Below are 20,856 nucleotides of genomic sequence, written 5' to 3'. Positions count from 1 at the left end.
ATAACAGAAACAAAATAAAGGCTCATGAGTACGACTTTTGGTATCAAACATGATGGTTGTACAGGGGGCTGACACAATGACACACAAAGAATACCAAATAGTACATTCTGAATTAGATCGCTCTTTCAGCCTGTTTTAATTACAGAGAAGTAATTGCGAAAAGGATGTTGATTTGCATCATTGGTTGGTTTGTAATAAACTGAATTGTAAAAATAGTTGAAACAGGTCAAACGTGACTGTTACTGCAGCATAAAAATACAATTTCTCCTTCTATTCTGACCCTTTAAAGGAAAGATTAATTATTGCCTCCCAGAACGATGATGAAGTGAAATCACTGATCTCCCGTTCTAATAACATCTACAAGCCTGTGCTTGTATAGGCATTGCCGGGTGTGTGTGTGTGTGTGTGTGTGTGTGTGTGTGTGTGTGTGACCAAATGTGTTTCAACGTTCTAGATGATGTACAGAGTCACACTACCTACAAACACACACACCAACAGCAGACAGTAGTTTACTTACAGACAGCATTTTTGTGACTGGAGTCTTTACTGGGCATCATCTTCACCCCTCTGGACTTCAACTCTATTGCTTTCTTCACTGCAGAAAGGAGGGGAGATGGAGGTTATTGATTTAATTATAATAATTAAACTTAAATTACTGTACATCTTTTAAGAGCTTATTATTTTCAGGGTTGCCATTCAGTACACATCAGCAATGCGTGCAATTCACAAAGTGCTTCACGACAAATGCAACGGTGGCAGAAACTGAAAACTAGAACAGAAAAAAAGGAGAAGACATTAAAAGACACAGAGAAGGGACTAGAGACGAGAAAAGGGGGAGAAGAGAAAAGTAGTTGAGCAGCATTAAAATGTAATCCATTTATTTTACCCTAAGTAGCAGCATTGCAGAGGATAACAGAAAAATCTGTGCAACAACCAAATTTCATTCCACTGAGAAACAGACATGGCATGAAAAGCTCTCTCTCTCTCCCTTTCTCACACACCGCACACACACGCACACACACACACACACACACACACACACACACACACACACACAAATATCACATAAGAGATAGACAGAAAGAAAATGACAGAAGTACCAATGGCAAGAGCAAAAGCAAGAGACTGACAACTGAGGAACAAAGAGACATCATAAAGTGAATAGAAAAAGAGATAGAGACGGACAGGAAGTGAGACGTGCAGCCAGATACGTACAAGTCTTGGATCACCATGTTTTGTGTTTGAAGCAGCCAATTAAATCTGAGCCGCCACGTGGAAACTAATATGCACCTTAATATGATAATTAATAAAATTAAAAGTAATGCAACCAGTCAATTAGATGACAGGAAATGTCCAGCAGGTCCCATCAGGTAGTTTCAGACTTCTGTCCCCAATATTTGCTATTTGCAATAACAGTATATGAAAACTACCATGTATTCCTAGTGCCATCTTGTTTGTGTTGATATATATGTAGATTAGTTTGTACAATACAAATACTTGTGTGTATACCATACATGCATAAAAGGGAGGCAGAACACAGATAAGTAATAAGACTTGAGAGTGTGATATACCTTGGTATTGAGCACTGAATCCTTTTCTTCGATGGTTGCTATCTGAGGTGAAATGTACCCGAAGCCAGTTCTTATTTGATATCACTGGAGAGGGCAGGGTTGTACCAGTCAGCCTGGAAGTAAGCAAATAAGAAATGATGTATTTAAAAAAAACACAAAGTAAGTAGAAGAATGTAGGCAGAGACAATATAAAACAAAAAAGACCTACTGATATTCAAATTGTATAACTATCTGGAATGTGTCAGCCCTTTTAAATTAGAGTTTATATATACTTTATTACTACTTTACACATACTTTTTGCTCCTTAACGTATTCATACTATACTTTAGAAAATACAGCAGAGACAGTCAAAGCACATAGCAAAGAGAAGGTATGATGTAACAAAACTCAAGCTGTTGTTATTGCTGATCCACTGTATGTGGTGTGTTATTGTAATATGTTGTACGTATTATCTGTTATTGTTGTGTAATGTGTGCATAACTCTGCATGGCTGAATAGCCCACATTGCTGGTAAATATCACACTTACAGAGAGATTATGTCCAGTTCCAGAGATGGACATTGTTTGTAATAACTTTCTGTTACAGTATGTGCACTCGGTTCATGGATGTGCTCATGGAAGATGAGCTTACATATTTAAATTCGAGGTAGTAAAACATTTCTAACAAAAGTGTCGTTGTTTGGAGGAAAGTGCTTCAAAAGGCTGCCATGTAAATACAAATTGCAGCATTATAAATTGCAGCACGACCAACTGTTATGAAATTACTCATCACAAACAATCGTAGATCAGTATAAAAGAACATAGAAGTGTGAATAACTCCAGGAAAATATGAAGCAGAACAGGGAAAATATGAAGCAGAACTTTCCAGAGATGTGAGAGAGAGTATGATTTTGATGTCACTTTGCATTGTCCTTGGAGGTGCAAAGGCTGGCTGTAATTTAAAGAGATTTCAGCTGAAAGGCAATTTGTTCCACTGGCTTGGAAAATGTGGATGAGGGAATTGAATGAGTGATATTATCCCTTCCCATAATGATCAGCACTGACCAGAAGCAGAGCACAGTGCTTGTACTGGGTACAGTATAACTCCGACGTGCAAGTGTGGAGGGAATATTCAACAAATCTTAGCTTGAAGCGCTTAGTGCAAGATACAAAGGAAATTGAGAGTTCAGCCAAAAGCAGCATAAACAAAATGTTTTACCTTCTCAGTTAACTACAAATGTCCACTGTAAAACATTACGGAACTGTGAGATGGGGGTGGGTACTTACGCTAATATCACTTGCAGGCGCTGGGAAGTTTTTGGTTTTTTTTACACGTAAATTTCAACACTTTTCCTGTGTGCCTTAGTACTACATACACTTTCTAACTGAAATTATGTTGAGCATTAATGAGATAATATCTCCTACCTAGGAGATAATCTTTTAGATATTATCTCTTACTTAGGAGGAGCTAACATCCAGTTCGCAGCAGAAAATATCTTGTACGTAGGATACAATATCTCCTACGTATGAATTAAACTTTTGGAAACATTGCCCGCAAAAAAGATGTTTGTCAACTTGCCTTTCATGGATCCCATATTTTTCACTGATTGATTGGAAAGCAACAGAAAGCCATATTGAAGAGAAGAGAAATAGTAAAGTAGTTGAATGGAGATAGAAAAGTAGTAGAATGTTGGCAAAGTTCACATCTTCAAAAACTCTTTCTAAAGCATCACCACCGAGACGATGAGTTGGTTGCCTATGGTTAAGTCTTGCATCAGCTTTAGCTGCTCTCACATTTCGTTACCGACAGCAACCAAGGCGGTAGTAAGGAAAAAATTAAAAAATGTGGGGGAAATTGTGCACTGAGACAAAAAAGGAAATGATGTAAGAGACTGCCTGGAAGCCAATGTTCTACCATCCTCCCTAGAGCAACAAGAGCCACTGTAACTGCCCTTTATTAATGCAGCAGGTATACTGAGTAGATAGAAAGAGACAGTGAAGGAGGAAGAAACACAAATAAAAATGGCAGAAACAAAATATTAATAAATTAATAAACACATCAAATAGACTACAGTACAGCCATGTGTTATCTCTCAGTGAGTCAACTAGTGGTCTTTATCAATTAGTGTGATTAAATAGGCATGCATGTAGTGTGACATAATGACTTTTGTGAGATATAAATTTAAAACTATGGGATTTTTTTAGGGCACTACAGTATATATTGCATAAAGGTCACACTTAAATTAAATGGCGGACTATGGAGGAAATATTTATTCATAATTCAAATTGAAAGTCCAAAGAGAAAACGAAGCGAGATCAAATTAAAAATATTATTATTTGACTACGCTACTAGGAAAAATCATGCCATAATTAAATTGAAAAAAGAAAAAGGAAACTGAAAAAGCAAAGTTGATATGTAAAATGATTTATCTTTTGAATTTTCCATTTGGATTTAATATTTGGCTTTTCAATTTCAATTTAACATTTGGCTTTTCAATTTCGATTTAACATTGGCTTTTCATTTGGACTTGACACATGTCAATGTAAATGAGGAGGCGTGGCCCAAAGGCTGGTGGGAGGGTTTGAAACGAAAGGGGTGCAGAGGCACCTTATGAACAGCAGGGGGAGCTGACTGCTGGGGAGCACATTGTTGAGGAGCATCTGTCTGCAGCTTGGCCACCAGGCTGGCTTATCCTCTTATTTCACATGATAGAAACTGATGATGTAGGCTAAACACAAACGACATTTCATGCAACAGTGAGGTTTTCATGTAGTTACTATAATTGCGTCTGTGTTAGTGAGGACTAGATTAGGACTGTATTTAAAGCTGATTCTGGTTTCCAACTTCGCCCCAGGTGTATCTGTTTAAAACACGGACGGAGACAACTTCTCTCTTTTGATGTTTTATTTAATTAAGCAGCAGTAGAAACATGGGTGTGGGTAGCTCTGCTACGTGTGTTTGTGTGTGGTCAGATCTCGAGGACGCACACACACACAATCTCAACCGGGTAGTCATCGTCCAAACTGCGACCTCTCCTTTTTCTTTCTCTCACTTTTTTCTCCGGGTGGTGCGCGGTTTGAGGTGCGTGTCTGCGCTATTCTCCGACATGTACTCACAACAATCACTCCTGATTGACGGCCTTTTGTACAGCCCGTGTACTTTTTCGTTCATTTGATTTCCGATTTTGAAATGATATCCAAATTTGAAAAATGGGTCATTTTAAACCTTGTTAATATTGATGACAATGTGTTCAAATGTAAAATGAGCCATATTTCAGGAAATAAACTTGTCCATGATTCTATTGAGAGACTTCCAGCTGACAGCGGTGTCTGTGAGCATCACCGGCCGGCCTGCAGGGAGGCGATCCCGGCCGCCACCAGCTGGCTGTCCCATCAGACTGAAGCTTCTGACAACATCGGAGAAAATGTGCAGTTGGCCATCAATGTTTGTAAAACTGCCCATATTCAAACTCTACACAGTTAATTGCTTGCATAAAACAGTCAGAAATAGCAGATGGAAATTATAAAAAAAACAATTGATTCTATAATCTAGATCGGGAGTTTGCCATAGCAGCAGCAGCAAACAACTGGAAATGTTTTCAATTTTTTTCTGCTATTTCACCACTAAATTCACTTCTGAGACTTTTTTATGTGAGAAATTAACTGTGTAGAGTTTGAATATGGGCAGTTTTACAAACATTGATGGCCAACTGACTAAACGTTACATTTTGTTTTACAGAAAAATAGCTAATTGTGTTTTTGAACAAAATCCCAATTGCCAATCCAATCCAATTCCCATTGTCTTGGCAAACCAGTTCCGTTTTTGGTTGAACTAAATTGGCTGAAAAGTTTGGGGGATAAGTCTGCCCTATCATGTGACCCAGTGAGTGCTGAAATGACAGTAGATATTCTCTTTTCAGTATGTCAAGTTGCTGGCAGACATTAGTGGCCCGGCAACCGTTGTGTTCTTCACTGGAGCCATCTGTGTTCAAACCTTTCTGCACTTCAAAAAGATTAAGAGCGATAAGTTGTTCCCAGAAGAGGTCTGTATGCATAGTGCTTTGGAATATTTGTTCTTTTTTGGCCTCTGTACTTTATTAAATGTGTGTTTCTTTGCATATTTTGGTGACTTGGTGTCTTCTTTCTGCTCTCTTGTGGTAAGAAATCTATTATCGTAGCTTTAACAAATGTACAAAGAGCTTGCTGAAAAACACCCCCTCTTCCAATGGCGTTTTTAGAGTTAGGACTTAGGTTTAGGGTTGAGGACAACAAGGATGCATTTCAATGCACAAATACATTAAACAAAATCATTGTGTTGTTGAAAGTACAAAAAGAAAAAAAGAAGAAGGAAATATGAAAAGTAGAGAGCGAAAAAGATAAAAAGTGATGATGTGCTGCATCTCTTCCATTATTCATGGTGACTGGCCAGTTGTCTGACATTGGAATGAGGGAGAGACAATAGGTCAGAGAGAGAGGGATGAGACAAGACTGAACAGAAAGGAAAGGAAAGAAAGAAGAAGGACCAAATAAGAAGAGGGGAAAGTGATCAAAGTTTGAAAGAAGACAGTGAAAATAATACACCAGGCGAAAGAGGAGAGGAGAGACTGATAACAAAGGACAGGTTGGACAAAAACCAGCAAAGCAGCTTATAGGATGACACATAGAAATGTGAGAAAAGGAGGACTTACAAGGTGAAAAAAGCAGAGAAGAAAGAGGACAGAGAAAAACCTGTGATAAAACAAGGGCTGATGGATGAAGAACACGGGAGAGGAGGTAGACTTGTTACAGAAGTGGCGAGGAGAGGTCAAAAGTTAAAAAAGGGGAGACAAGGAGGCAACTCTAAATGAGGTTAGATATTACAAATATCAGGTTGCAAATGATCATGATACATGAGAAAGCAAAGTGAAGCTGGAAGGAGATGGGGGATGGGAGAAAGGAGGGGATGGAGAACAGAAAAGACGAAAAAGAAGTGGAAGTTTCACATAAAGAAATAACTCATATGAGGATAAAACAAAGGGGAAGGTGTACAAGATATGAGTGGAGAGGTTTAACTGACCTGAGAGGAGTAAACAAAAGAAGAAGAGAGGCCAAATCACAAAACAGAGAGGAGAGGGGGTGGGGGACAAAGAAACCAAGAGCAGGATAGAGGCATTTCTGTGCACAGTCTGTCTGTTAATAGACCACAAGCTTTTTGGTGAGCATCACAAAGACACAGATATAGCTTTTTACTGTCCAGGCACTGCTTTTTGGCCTTTGTCCTCTCTATTGGCTGCTTATATTGCTGGCAATACATTATTTTAAGTGCATTGCACTGCTGCACTTATTTGCAAGTCACTGAGAATGTGAGCATCTGCAAAATGACAAAAGGGCACTGTAAAAATAAATGATTGGATACAAGTCAGAAAAGTTGGAAAGCGCATTATCCAAAACAGATAGCTGTTTATTCCAAGTGCTTAGTGCAAAACCATGGTACACCGGTACTTTTAATCTCATAACACACCCACGCACTCACACAGAAACACACACAGCTAAACCTTCCAGGGAAAGCCTACCAAGCTCAGGGTACTAGAAGAGAATATTCTGGCTGATTGTTAAACTTCAGTATGAGCAATGCAATGTATGCTCTGTCTCAGAAAAAAGGATCAGTACGTTATCCACTTCAACTTATTTCAGCATTGATGGGAAATTAATACTAACCTTGTTAACACGATTTGGGGGGGGGGGTTTGTAAAATGCTTACGACTATGAGTTTTCTGTAGTAGTTGCTGCGGAAGAATGAGGTGTCAGAGCCATCAAGTTTGTTCAAGCGAGGCAGTGGACTCTGATAAGGGTGTGCCTTGCCTTTTCTTCTATTTGCAGACTGATCTTATGAAGTGGCATATGTATGACACGGCAATTCATATGCCATGATTGGCATCGGTTAGCGTTATAAAGACGCATACTCGCTATTTCGCGTGTTTATCAACGCCGTTTGGCCTCCATTGACTTACATTACCTTGCGATTGCGTGTGAACTGATGTCGTATGAAAGGCCGAAAATCTGTGTGAGGAGGTTGGTTGGGGTGTCGGATGGTTAAAACACAGGATTTTTACCCAGGAGAGCGGAGATCGCGTCCCGCGTGTGGTATTTCCTTGTGTCCCTCATGTGATGTTTCCTTTCCACGGTTGTTCTTTTCCTAAACCCAACCCCGTTCTTTTTTTTCTAATCCCAACCGTTTTTTTCTTTTCAACTTAAACTCAACCCCGTTCTTCTTTTCCTAATCCAAACCGTTTTTTCTTTTCAACCCAACCCCCACACGCCACGTGGCTTTAGAAAGACGTTGCAGACTGCAGTCATCTGTATACAACGTAAACATACACACGAAAAAAAAAAAGCTGAAAATGCGTACAGATAACACGCCTCTTGGCTTTAGGAAAGTGGCGTGTATGTTACGCAAAGTCATGAAGTCACGTTGTCTATTTGTATAAAACATGAAGTGGAATTCAGGTGACTTGGTATTTGTGTTGTTTGCTGATGATGGTGTCCTTCTGGGTTCATCAGACGATCATGTTTGATTCCCCTGGAGAAGTTTACAACAGCTTCATGACTGAAACCATAGTTGTTGCCACGTAGAGAAAAGTAGCTTTACCCAAAGACACAATCCATAAGACACACAGCCAGCTATGTGCATCAGTGACAATAAGTAGACTAAAATGAGATTGTATCTACCTGCGGGTGAAATGGGGATGGCTGGTCTCACACTTCAAGTGTAAGAATGAAAGAAGTCTCAACAGCAGGACCTTGATGTTGATTGAAAGAAGCCAGTTGAGGCAGTTCTGGCAAATGGTAAGGATGCCTTGCCAGCCTTCTCAGAGGGGGCTCTAAGGGAGAGCCAGGACAGGCTAGAGGGCTACATCTCCCATCTGGGGTTGACTGTCACTCTGGATCCCTCAGAAGAAGGTGGAAAAGGTTCCTACTAAAATGACATCTGGGCTTCTCTTCTTACTCTGTGGCCACTGAATGAAATGATTTTGCCCTGGTTAAATGACTAGAAAATTACCTGGATAAGCCAATAGAAAATGGATGAAAATGGAAATTACTTTGCTACTGCTGTTTCTATTGCGGCCAATAAAATAATGAAAACATAACTGTGTGTGTGTGTGTGTGTGTGTGTGTGTGTGTGTGTGTGTGTCTGTATGTGTGTGTGTGTGTGTGTGTGTGTGTGTGTGTGTGTGTGTGTGTGTGTGTGAGAGAGAGAGAGAGAGAGAGAGAGAGAGAGAGAGAGAGAGAAAGAGAGAGAGAGAGGGAGGGAGAAGTGGTAGCAAAAAATAGAGAAGTCAGAGGTATAAAAAAAGATGACAGAAGAGAATAACATAATAGAACACAACCCAATAAAATACAGTGCAAATGGAGAAAACATTCTTACAGTCTATGACCCATGCAGGAAATTGCATGTTTACTTACTGGCCTGTGGTCTGTATGACAATCAGTTATTGTGTGTGTTCAGATTTGTTTTTACTTTGTTAAAGTCTCACAGAGCTAAATGCTAACATCAGAATGCTCATGTTCACCACCTTATTTTAGCATGTTAGCATGCTAACATTTGCTATTTAGCACTAAATACTAAATACAGCTAGGCTGATGGGATTGTTATTAGCTGTGCAGATATTTGGTCATATACCAAAGTTTTGGATTAATACAACTTTAACCAGATTTTTTTAGGTGGCTAAAAACAAACACAAAATGGTGAGTGAATGTCTGACTGAATGGATGACCAACTGTATGACCAAATAAATGAGTATTGGCGCACCTAAACAGGTACATGACTTTTTGCAGGTGTCATGGATTAAGGAAGGAAACCTGATTTGTGGTTAATAGTTTCATTGCATTATGTGTAGTGACCCTGTTTCATATTTAAGAAATAATTGACAATTAGGGTCTCTCATTTAGTTAGAAGACTGGAAAAGATATGATGGGAAGGGATTCATTTAATGTGAACATTCAGAGATTCCACCAGCCTCTTTAAATCAGCATAACAACCATTGCTTATTAAAAATCCTTGACTATCATGGTGATGATACATTAGAGCAAATTCTTTAGTTTTCAGCACCGGCAACTGGGTTAAAATCAATGTGAATAAAACAGTGAGCAATAAGCATCAAAATATGATTAATCACTGTTGGTCATGCTCCTTGGATATAATGGCCTATAGCAGAGTATGAATTCATTTATTTGAAGAAAATGACAGAACTAATGCTGTTGAGCTTTAAGCATTTTGGTTTGTCTTGTGCTTTGAAAGACTGGGATAAAAGAGGACAGAAAGGGGGGAGTGAAACAGAGAGGAAAAGAAGGTTATAGCCAGAGGGAGTGTTGAGAGTGCAGAGAATAGAGGAAGGAAGAAGAAAAGGGTGGAACGGTAAAGGTTAGGTTGTAGAAAGGAGGTGCAGGATTTAGGAGCAGGAAAGACCTGCTGCAAACATTATGAAACTGATAACAATCTTAAGTAAAGAAAATCTGTTGAGATTTAAAGATAACAGCTGTAACAGCACAACAGATAACAGATATGTTCCACGTAAAGCCTTTATTCAGGATTAGCTGTTTATATGCTCTTCATATTTAGGTCATCAAAATCCTGTTACACACAAATAAACATGTATATTGAACTAAGGACTCGGAAGAAGCTGTGAAAAGTTGCCTCTGTATATCATATATGAAATAGACAATCTACAGTGTACCTCCACACAAAAACTGTTCGGAAAAACAGGCAATTTAGTTTTCTGTTCAGATTTCTTGTTTCCCAGAAAAATCTGGATCATTATATTGATTCATGGAAAACATGTGCAAATTACATGCACTGAGAGGGACTATTGACCTCCTCAACTGCATACAGAAGCAGCTGTGTGACCTGTTGACATTTCACTTGCTAAGTAGAGAAATATAAATAAATAGATAGGCTACATATAAGCCATACAGTAGCATAACACCATTGGTCTACAGTAGGCACAACAGTAAGCACCGGCAACACATATGCCTGGAGGTTTTCTGTCTTTCTGACCCCATCCCCTCATCTTATCTCTCAGTTGTATGACTTCATTCTCTAAGCCCCATGAAATGAAGTGCACATAAGCAAGTAACTGTACTCTGTACCCAGTCTGACCTCACTCAGAAGGCAGGTTTCAAAGGTTAGCTGAAGCCTGAAAACTGGGTACAACTCTATATCCAGTAAATAAGCTTTCAATTTAGGTTTTAAGAAATGTTACGATAGTTTAGTGGTCCAAAAACAGGATATACAATTCCTTGTCTGCAGGAATAAAATGTCCATCTCAAGTAGAAATACAAGGAATGAAATAACATGATATGGCCATAATTCTATTCTGACAAACTGGAATCAAATCATCACTTTGTGAAAAGTAAAATCATTCAGGCACAATTCTAAAAAGTAATTAAAATGTGTGTGTGTGTGTGTGTGTGTGTGTGTGTGTGTGTGTGTGTGTGTGTGTGTGTGTGTGTGTGTGTGTGTGTGTGTGTGTAAAAAAAATACCTTGAATTGAGAGATAATGCGCTAATTAGGTAGCTACTGGTGAATGTCTTTCCATTACCACTGACACTGATGGTTATTTACAGAGGCGGCGTCAGCCGATTTTGCCGGGGCTTCAGACCCGAATATTTTGAGTGTAGCCCCGAATGTATTTTGAAAAGTTGACTGACAAATATGAAACTGGACAATAGCCTATGTAAACGTGCCTGATCGCCTGGTCATTCATACCTGACGCTTATTTCTCCATGCCTGTCACAAAGCGATCCCACCCCTCTCTGCTGCTCTCTTTCTCTCTATCTCTCTCTTTCTCTCTCTCTGATAGAAAGAGACAGGATGAGTGGGGAAAACTGTGGTAATTGTAGCCTATTGGTGGCTGTGTGTGTGTGTGTGTGTGTGTGTGTGTGTGTGTCTCAGGCAACCTGACATTAAACCTGCCAGCTAGCAGACAGGAACATAAAACAGGAAATTGCTTTTGGGACAACCAATCAGAAAACGCTCACGGTAAACAGGAAGAACCCGTCACAGTGGTCCTGTCAGGTGTCAGTCATTTTCACAATGACCTGCCCACATGCCTCAGTGAAAATGTCAGTCATCTCTTAATCCCACCTCCGATAAAAGGTATTTAGGATTGTATGAGATTGTGCACGGCAGAAGCCCAGTTAGGTTTATTTTTATATAATTATATTGTTTTAGGCCTGGCGTCAGTGAACTTCCATTCAATATACAAGGCGTCTGGGAGGCCTATGGCAGTTTAGATGCAAACCATATAATTGCAACATCTGTTTTATTCCAACTTGGGACCTTTGTTGTATATCCTCCTCCCTCTTCCTCTCTGTTTTGCCCCTGCATCTGCACTGTAATCTACTGTATCTAATTAAAAGAAAACCTGCAAAAAACAAATACACATTCTCACACACAACTACTGTTAGTGTTGTGTACTAGTGGATATTAAAACAAGTTCACTTTGTTTGTAAACCTATACATTTAGAGATGTACATTATTATACTCATCCACAAATATAATTTGAAGTTCATATCAATTCACGTTACTAGGGATGCACCAATACCACTTTCTTTCAGACCAAGTACAAGTACAAGTACTTACATTTGGGACCTCGCTGATACCGAGTACCGATACGAGTACTTAATAATCCATCTGGGGTCCGAGGGTGTTTTCAGACACAGATGATTTTGGCATGCTCTGATATTCTTGTCAATTAGAACAAATCTAAGCAGTATTTTCAAAGTGCCATGCCTTTTTTCTATTCAAAGCTCAGTGCCCATGGGCTGGACATTTCCCTGAGCTATTGTCAATAAAATAAATAATATTCCTGATATCAAAATACTGAGTCAAGTGTAGAAAGAATAAAGAATGCAAAGTCTGATGACGTCATTTGCATGCATATTAATTAATTAGCCATGTGGATTTACCGCTCCAGCGGAGAGGATGGTTTGTTTACGCCAGCAGCTATATTCACAAGATTTTGTCCAAATTTAAAGACTCGTGGCAAACTATATAAACACTTAGACAAACTGACAGCTTTTGTTTTAGCCTATTTGTAAAAATGTGCTGTTTGCAAAGTAGCACTGTGGTTGTGCAACAGCGTGATGGAGAGGCCGCATGCAGACAGAGCACATTGAAATATCGCTTTCTTCATGTGTATGCCTGTTAAGCTGATGAGAGACATTGGGCTGATACTGCTAACGTTACTCCAAATATCAGTGGTGGAGCTTACAGCAAAAATGTCCTGCAACAGCTGGTTGCTGATGTGCTTTTTCACAAAATCACGCAGCTTTGGAAAAATCTCCAAACGGCTAATATTGCTCTTCTTCTGCTGCCTACACCTGCTCGACTGAGAAGTTAATGTCACGTTGCTATAAGGTGTTTTTTAGTATGAGTACATGTGCACGGCTTTGGACCAATACCTAATAGTGGCATCGGTGTCAGTGCATCCCTACACATTACTGTAGTAACTATCTGCCAACTTAAATAAGATAAATTCCTTGAAATCATTTTAATGAATCGTCCAATAAATAAATGAAACATAGGAAACCACAAGGCTTCAGTTCAGGCTGCAGTCACTGTTTTCCACATGATAAAATGTTGGGTGTACTCTTCAGCACACTCCCTATCTTCCCCCCGCATTGCAGAGGGTGGGTTGACAGTGGTCCTTGAATGTTATACTGTCAGAGACAAGCTATGTGTGTGTATGCGTGTGCGTACTTCAGTGTGTGTAATCTGTCAGAGCCCAGAGAAACGATCAACAGCTCACACAGTCAGAGGGCCACTTAAGACCTGACACTGGCACACACACACACACACACACACACACACACACACACACACACACACACACACACACACACACACACACACACACACACACACACAGATATGCTGTATCATGAGAATGCCATGGTTGATGTGCACCGCTCTGCTAGTGACAGGACAAAATGTGCAATTATTCTCCATTCCTTTTGTTTCCATTGAGTGCTATCCTCTCTGCCTTCTTCACTCAACTTATTTATCTGTCGACCTATCCATTCTATTCTTTTGCAAGTTGCGCCACAATCATGAACCATTTTCTACACATGGAAGACAATGTCATCTGTCAGTTGAATTCAGGAGAACGTGAAAAGTGAAAAGTGAAAAGTGAACAGTTTCTGCAGGACATGGTTATCTATGAATGCATTTTTAGTAATCATGTTTACCAGTGAGAGAAGAATAAAAAAAGATTAAGTTTCCAAAATCATATTGCAACTTTAATTGAAAATGCCATGTCACGGTGTGGAGTTGTGGAGATCCTTTGAGACACTTCAGGAGTGATAAACCAGGCAGAGAAAGAATTAATGCATCTTATTTTTTAAACAAAGACTACAGAGATGATTCTCCATTTTTTTTTTAAATATAATAAATAATTTCATGTGGCACCAACTAGCACAGAGATGATGCTGATACATTGATTTAATTTAACTTAAAGCGACAACCATGCATGCCTAACCGTAGGCTGCCTCCACCCCGGCAAAAACACATCTAAACCTTCAATGGAGATTTGTGATACTCTGAAAAAACTAACGTCAATTCCAACAGCGCTCTAAATTTAAAAACCAGAGTGTGTTCTGTTACAACAGAGCGCCAATTTCCAAACAGCAAATGGGAGTGAAAACAACAATTTATCACCTTCGCTGTGGGATTTGAATACATCAGGAAAATCAACAGGACTCCTGTGCAGCTAATCAATCAGTAGTTGTATCCATCCTGCCCAACAACATCATTAGTCCTCTTTTAATATCAAATTTCTCCCCTTGAAAGTATATAGTTTAGAGAAAATTGCAGTGAAAACAACTGTTCTCTTTAATGTAAACACGTCCGCTTACAGAACAATAAAGCCTCTAGGCTACTAATTCTTGGATAGTAGTATCCTGCGTTGCTACCTGATTTACAGAACAAGGCTATGATGTCTTGTATGTGTTTGTTATCCTCTAGAGCTGTTTTGTGATTCTGCTTTATTATGGTACCACTCAGCGTGTGGTGTGTCAACCTAATTTTCACAAAGACGTGTGTGCCCACCAATACGACTATTTATCTACTCAACATTGTGGTCTGCGTATGAAATGTATCTCACCATATGCTTGGTGCTTCTGTCCCGCTGATTTCCAGGAAGTCATATTTGTCCTCTAACAGGAAGTCATTGAAGACGAGAGCTATAGTGTCCCCGGGTTCAGAGAGGATTGACCATGTACAGTCCAGGTTGTTGTCATACTCTGCGGGGAATCCCGGGCTGGTTATTGAACCTGCTGTGCCTCGTAACGTACCGCCACATGCTCCCTCCGCTGAAGAGAAATAGAGAGGTAGCAGGACAAAGAATGAGAAAAAAATAGCAACTCTCCAAGGAACTTTCATAATTCATACACTGATTTTGGTGCTTCCTTTTGATAATTTTCTACTTTAGTTGTTATTGTATCTTATCTATTATTTTTTTTATTTTTTTATTTCTGTTTTATTATTTTCTTTTTATAATTTTCATTTATTTTTCCTGTTTTACTGTTTATATTAGTAATGTCTATCAGACTGTCAGCCATTTGTAATACATGTTAAATTGAACAATTTTTTTTACGAAAGGTGTTATTTAAATTATGTTTTCATTGATTAATTAACTAATTGATAACCATACTTTAATAAACTGGGTTTTGTTTTCGTTTTCATAGTATGTTCAATAGCTTAATTTTTATACATAACATCTTAGATTTATTTATTTATTATATGTTAATAAGAATATTACAACTAAAATAACAATAATATTGTGATTTTCATCCTACTTTCTTAATTCTATCATCATTCAAATGTCATCAATACATCCTGGGTACATCTTCAAACACTTAAAGTGATCAATGTGAAAACAAAGGAAATATTTTATATTATTAACTAGACACAAGAAAGTATTAATGCCTCTGAAACACAGAACAGTGAAAACAGCAGAGATTTATCACAAGATACTGAATCCCTGAGCTGAGCAGTTCAACCATCTACTGGCCCTGATGATGAAAACCTGGACATACTGTATCTGTTCGGCAGTAGACTAATGAACCATTAGAAGGGCTTTGCTTGAGGATTTTGGGCTCCATCTGGTTCATATAATGGTTAGTTAAGTAATTTGAGTCAGACCTCACTGTACTTAAAAAGTAATCAATTCACCGGGGCTTCTCATCTTCCTCCGACCTGTGACCTCATGTTAAGGTCCTTAAATTCTCACGACCCCACCAATTAGAGTGTTTATTTTATCTTGCTTTTATTGTTGGAGTTGGCACTGGGCATTTCTAGAAATATATTTAATTTCATTTATGAGCCAACTTGTCATATTAGGTGAGGTATGTCATACTTTTATGATCTATTTTAAGAGATCTAAATGAGAGAAGAAGAAAGACAGAAAAAGAAAGAAAGAAATCCTACCTCTACAAAATGGTGATGGGAAGTCCCACTGTGCTCCACTGCCAGGTGATACAATACATGTGAGGATACTGTGTCCTTCCAATACAAAACCTGACTCACAGCTGTATCGGATCTTGTCCCCCATGTTGTACCGCGAGCCATGAATGACTCCATTTGGGATGAGCCCGGGGGTGCCACATGTGTGGCTGGGCAGGACTGAAACACAAAGAATAAAACAGAGAAATTATTTATGATTATATCATATCCAAAATACAAAAATAACCATTTGACCTCTAAAAAATAAATAAAACCAAAAGCAACCAAATGAATGAATTAAACGACCAAAGGAGAGCCAAGCAGCCATTAACAATCTACAACAGAAAGCCTATCACATTTATAATCATGGCTGTATTTGTGCCAATACATGATACAGGAGAGTGATCTATCAAATGTTTTGGCATGTGACCCCCCCCTTACAACAAATCAATGTATATTTGTGACCCAACGTCGCTGGTCACAGGAGCTAAAAGCACATTCAATCAAAGACGAATTTCAGCTTCTCAGAATGTTTCATAAGAGAATTTTTTACATGCCCTAAGAGATTAAACTATCCAGTCTTTCCCAAGAAAAAAGCTAAGAAAGAAATGCGTATTTTGTTTTTCTTCTTGGGCATCATGGGAACCCATGGGATTTATCTTGAGACACCTTGTTGGGGATCTTGACTCCCAGGTGTAAAACCACTGATATACAGTAGGATACATGTTTCGACCAACATTTCAACAACATCTCTTGAATGTTCTGGTACCCATTAGGTGATCATTCACACAAAACTAAATATGTCAAATATATCTCATAATATCAAACTGAGATAGATTTGAATTGTTCCTATTTACAGTCACTACAGTGGAAACTGACCAATTACTAAACATCAGAATGAACAACACAAAATAAGATGTGTATGGTTGGTTTGCTAGAAACATAAAAAATATGTATAAGTTACTGTGTGGCTGGCATTTTTTCTCCAATGTGCATATGTTGTTGTCAGTTCGTAGATGGCACAGATCTACAGTGGGAGCAGCTACAGGCAGCTCATGTTCTAACTAGGCCAAAATCAATCTATGACTGTAGCCAACACGCCTTAGCTCTACAGAAGGGGCATCAGCACAGTGACTGTAGTACAACCTGGAAGAACTCCATATCTGACCCTGGTGTACGGTGTTTTGTGTGTATTTGTATAACTGGAGCATGTTAACTTGCTGGGTGTGTAATGTGTGCGTGTAATGTGTATCCAAATGGCTAATTTTAATGTGTGCACATATGTGCATGCACAGTGCAGCGTCAGAGTGTCTACAGAAAGGGTTTTCAGTCAGTCAATCTGTGTGTTTGTGGACGCTGTTCCAATTAAACGCTAGTATGGTAATTAGACAAAGCTTCACCATGAGACCCTGAGAACCAGGACAGAGAGAAGGAGGGAGGGGTGGGGGTGAGAGAAAAACAAAGTAGGGAGAGGAAGTGAAAAAAAGGAAAGGAAGAGGAAGAGACAGACAGCAGAGAGGAGGAAGAAGAGGCGGAAAGACTAGAGGAAGATAGAGAGGGAGAGGAGGGGAGGAGGAGGAGACAGGAAAGGGTAAAGACGGAGACTCCAGTCCGACAGGAAAACAGAGAGGTGAACTAATTGCAGTGGGCCATAAACATGTATAATTTACACTAATCAAGTCATTATTTGGATTGTATGAAGTCATGCATCAGAGTCAAGTTACTCACACTCAGCTGACCATGCCGTCCTCATGTTGTCTGCTTTGTTTTAACAAGGTGATGCACACAGCTACATTCAAAATCCAAACTCAAGCACTGACTAAAGGATGGGCAGAAGGAGAGGAAGATGCAACGAAAAGAAGAGAGAATGAAAGGAATCATGCGTCTAAGCCAAGTCGTTAGTCACACTTATGTGACTGTACAGTCCTGTGTCTGCCAGGCTGCCATGTTTTTAAGCCAGGTTGGTACACAAAGGCATTCCCTTATTTAGACTGATGTCTGAAATAATCATGGGGTATTTTAGAAGAATAAAGTGTTCAGCAGTATTGTCAGTATCCAGCCAATCTCATACGTAACAACAGCTGCATTTTTTAGAAAGCAATTGTATTTTGGCAATAAAGTTTTGTTATGTTGTTGTTGTCTCTTTTCAGCCATCAAATGTTGAACAGGAGAGTCTGGTTTGCTGAGATTAGATGTTCGAATTACAACATACTCTTTTAGCTCTATGTGCACAACGGTGGATTACCTGCAGTGCTAATGTAGGATGGATGTGATAGACAGTGTATATGAAGTGTACTGTAGCTTCATTTTGACAAGATCCGACAGCTAGCATCTCCCACTGACTTCATATTTGTTGACGCATAGTGCAGACGGTGGCTTTATAACTCTATTTAAAAGGATTCGATATTAAAGGATATTAAAGTTGTCCCTTTAAATAGGTAAATTCTACTGATTCTACTGCAAATTACACAATTTTAGCCAAAGTCAATATCCATTGTGGAAAGCAGAAAGTGACTTGTTCTGCACCATGCTTGGAGCTGTTTAATATGGACAGCTCCTGGTGCTGAAATTAAGTCTATTGAAGTTACCAAAATAATTACAGATAAAAAATGAAAATACTTCACTTTAATCAAACAATACTGCATACTTTTTAATTCAGTGTACATTTAATTATCCTGTTTTGCATCTTACAAAAACAGATCATGATGAAATATTTTCTAAAAACCACCAGCATCAATGGTAGGAAGACACATTGCTGAATGGCACTGCCGAATAAAAGTAACATAATACTTCTGTGTCCATACAGTAGCTTAGTTTAATGACATACCTAATTAATTGATTAGAAAGATAATGTCAGATTCCTCATAGGCATAGTACAGGGGATATACTGTAGCTCTAAGCAGGGTTTAATACACAGGCCAGGACTTGCACTCATGGCAAGAAGATTTCAAACATTAACCTATATAAATCTAGGTGTCTACTGTCTTTCAAAAAATAATATTAGAAGCCAAATTAATTCAAAACATATTTGTCTTTGTCTCCATCTAGCTTTATTGTTGGCTCCTTGTTTACAATGTTTAGAGTAATATTCAGTATGTGAGTTATTTTCACTACAAATTCAGATTACAAATGATAGATTGCTTGTTTTAAGTTGCCCTCAATAATCAGTATATTCTGGGTCACTGCAACTTATTTAGAATCTAGATTGAGAGAGGAATACTGGCTGTGTGCACTCTGTAGGGGTGGGCATTACACCGTTTTCGTCACTGATTCTCTGATACTGATAAATGATTAAATGCAGTATGCATCCCATTTTTGCCAACCCTTTTTTGCCCCTCTCCCTGCTGTTCCACTGAAGTTTTAACCCCACACATGATGAAATGGCCTAGTATCACTGCTGTTTGTGAGTGTGTTTTCCACATATTTGTCAGCTGGGAATCGCTTGTTGAGTGGCGCAGAGAAATGCGCTTCTGGTGTGAACAGCCAGGATACTACTCGCGCCACGTATATATTGCTGTGCTTCCATCTCCTGAGTGAACCCAGCGTTACAGCCTACAGTTAGATCGACATGACAAAATATCAAGAAGAAAAGTGTTAAGTGTTTTTTTTAAACTCTTTCTTTATGTGGGTTAAGATGTAAAAGGTTATGTCAGCTTTCGGTTTCTTCAAAGAAAGTGTAATTTCCGGCATGGTAATTCCCAGTTTGCCTAGTATATTTGTGGTATGTCAGATCATCAAATGATGTGACACCTTTATTTTTGAGGTGAAAAAACTTTGAAATAATAAAAACAACAGTAAACGTCCAACTCTTTATTGCTCAGATCCAGGTTGCTCAGCAATACAGTTCACTAAAAATTTACATTACATTTACTTATTAAACACACACATTATGGGGAGGGGTACTCCTGCCAAAAGACATGTAGGCCTATACCACATTTTCATTCCTATTTGGAGCCAATAAACACATTCATTTTTTAAAAATACATTTCTTAAGATATGTTCCCTTACATTGCCTTTACAATAGAGCGAACAGAGCTGGAATCATGTTTTGACTGGATTATCCATTTTACTGTACTGCACTGTACTGTGCCGTCACCACAAAAAAAATGTGATATGTGTAGTATCTGAAGATTTGAACTTTGACTTAGGTCATATCGCCCACCCATAGTGCACATTGCTTTGATTTGTTTGCTTTGTTTTTAATCAGTACTATACAACATTGTTTAGCTGTAACCTCATGCCTGGGGAAGTTCAAATTAGCTGCTTGCAATTGTATTCAGTAGCATAATCACTTTGATTACTTAATATTTGTTTTTCATTTTATTTATTCAAACAATATGCAAGTCAAGTTCTTTGGGGTCATTTCACAAAAAAGTGTGCATTATAATTCTGGACCAATCATAATACAAAACATGGTCAGTTGTGTCCAAGGAACTGAAGGTTGTGTGTTCATACACAGCACTGAGGACAATGCAGGCTTTTCATTATCTCATTAAAGCTAATTTTGTAAGAACTAAATGTTTCTAACACAGAAGTATAACATCCAAAATTCGCATATGACTGAAAATGTATTTTTATATAAATAGATTGAATAATTCTAAATCAAAAGTGTGTTGCTGGGATGGTACTCTATTCAGGTGATGCCTGTCTCGCAAGTTAATTTACAATGATGTATATTTTTCCCTGCACTGCACTCCTGTAACTTCCAATGTTGTCATAGTGATTGTGTAGACAGCCATGTGCTACCTTCGATACACATGTCGGAGAGGAAAGCTCAACTGTATAAAAAAAGTAGCCATGTCAATATGATCAATGGCTTCTCAGC

At 38.7% G+C, this 20,856-nt stretch overlaps 1 protein-coding gene across 1 annotated transcript in view; it reads right to left on the bottom strand.

Annotated features, from left to right (window-relative positions):
- LOC116060479 (CUB and sushi domain-containing protein 1-like) overlaps positions 1-20,856 on the bottom strand; it is a 366,236-nt gene that overhangs the window by 210,932 nt on the left and 134,448 nt on the right. Inside the window, exons 3-6 of the mRNA XM_031314040.1 lie at positions 16,017-16,211; positions 14,692-14,899; positions 1,572-1,684; positions 518-595 (exon numbers count right to left, since the gene is read on the bottom strand). Of these exons, the coding sequence (XP_031169900.1) occupies positions 518-595; positions 1,572-1,684; positions 14,692-14,899; positions 16,017-16,211 (594 nt within the window). The remainder of the gene's footprint in view (positions 1-517; positions 596-1,571; positions 1,685-14,691; positions 14,900-16,016; positions 16,212-20,856) is intronic.

This window comes from Sander lucioperca, chromosome 3 (genome assembly GCF_008315115.2).
Source record: "Sander lucioperca isolate FBNREF2018 chromosome 3, SLUC_FBN_1.2, whole genome shotgun sequence".
Lineage (NCBI taxonomy): Eukaryota > Metazoa > Chordata > Actinopteri > Perciformes > Percidae > Sander > Sander lucioperca.
Note: the sequence above shows the minus strand (reverse complement) of the source record. Positions and strands in the feature narration are given on the sequence as shown.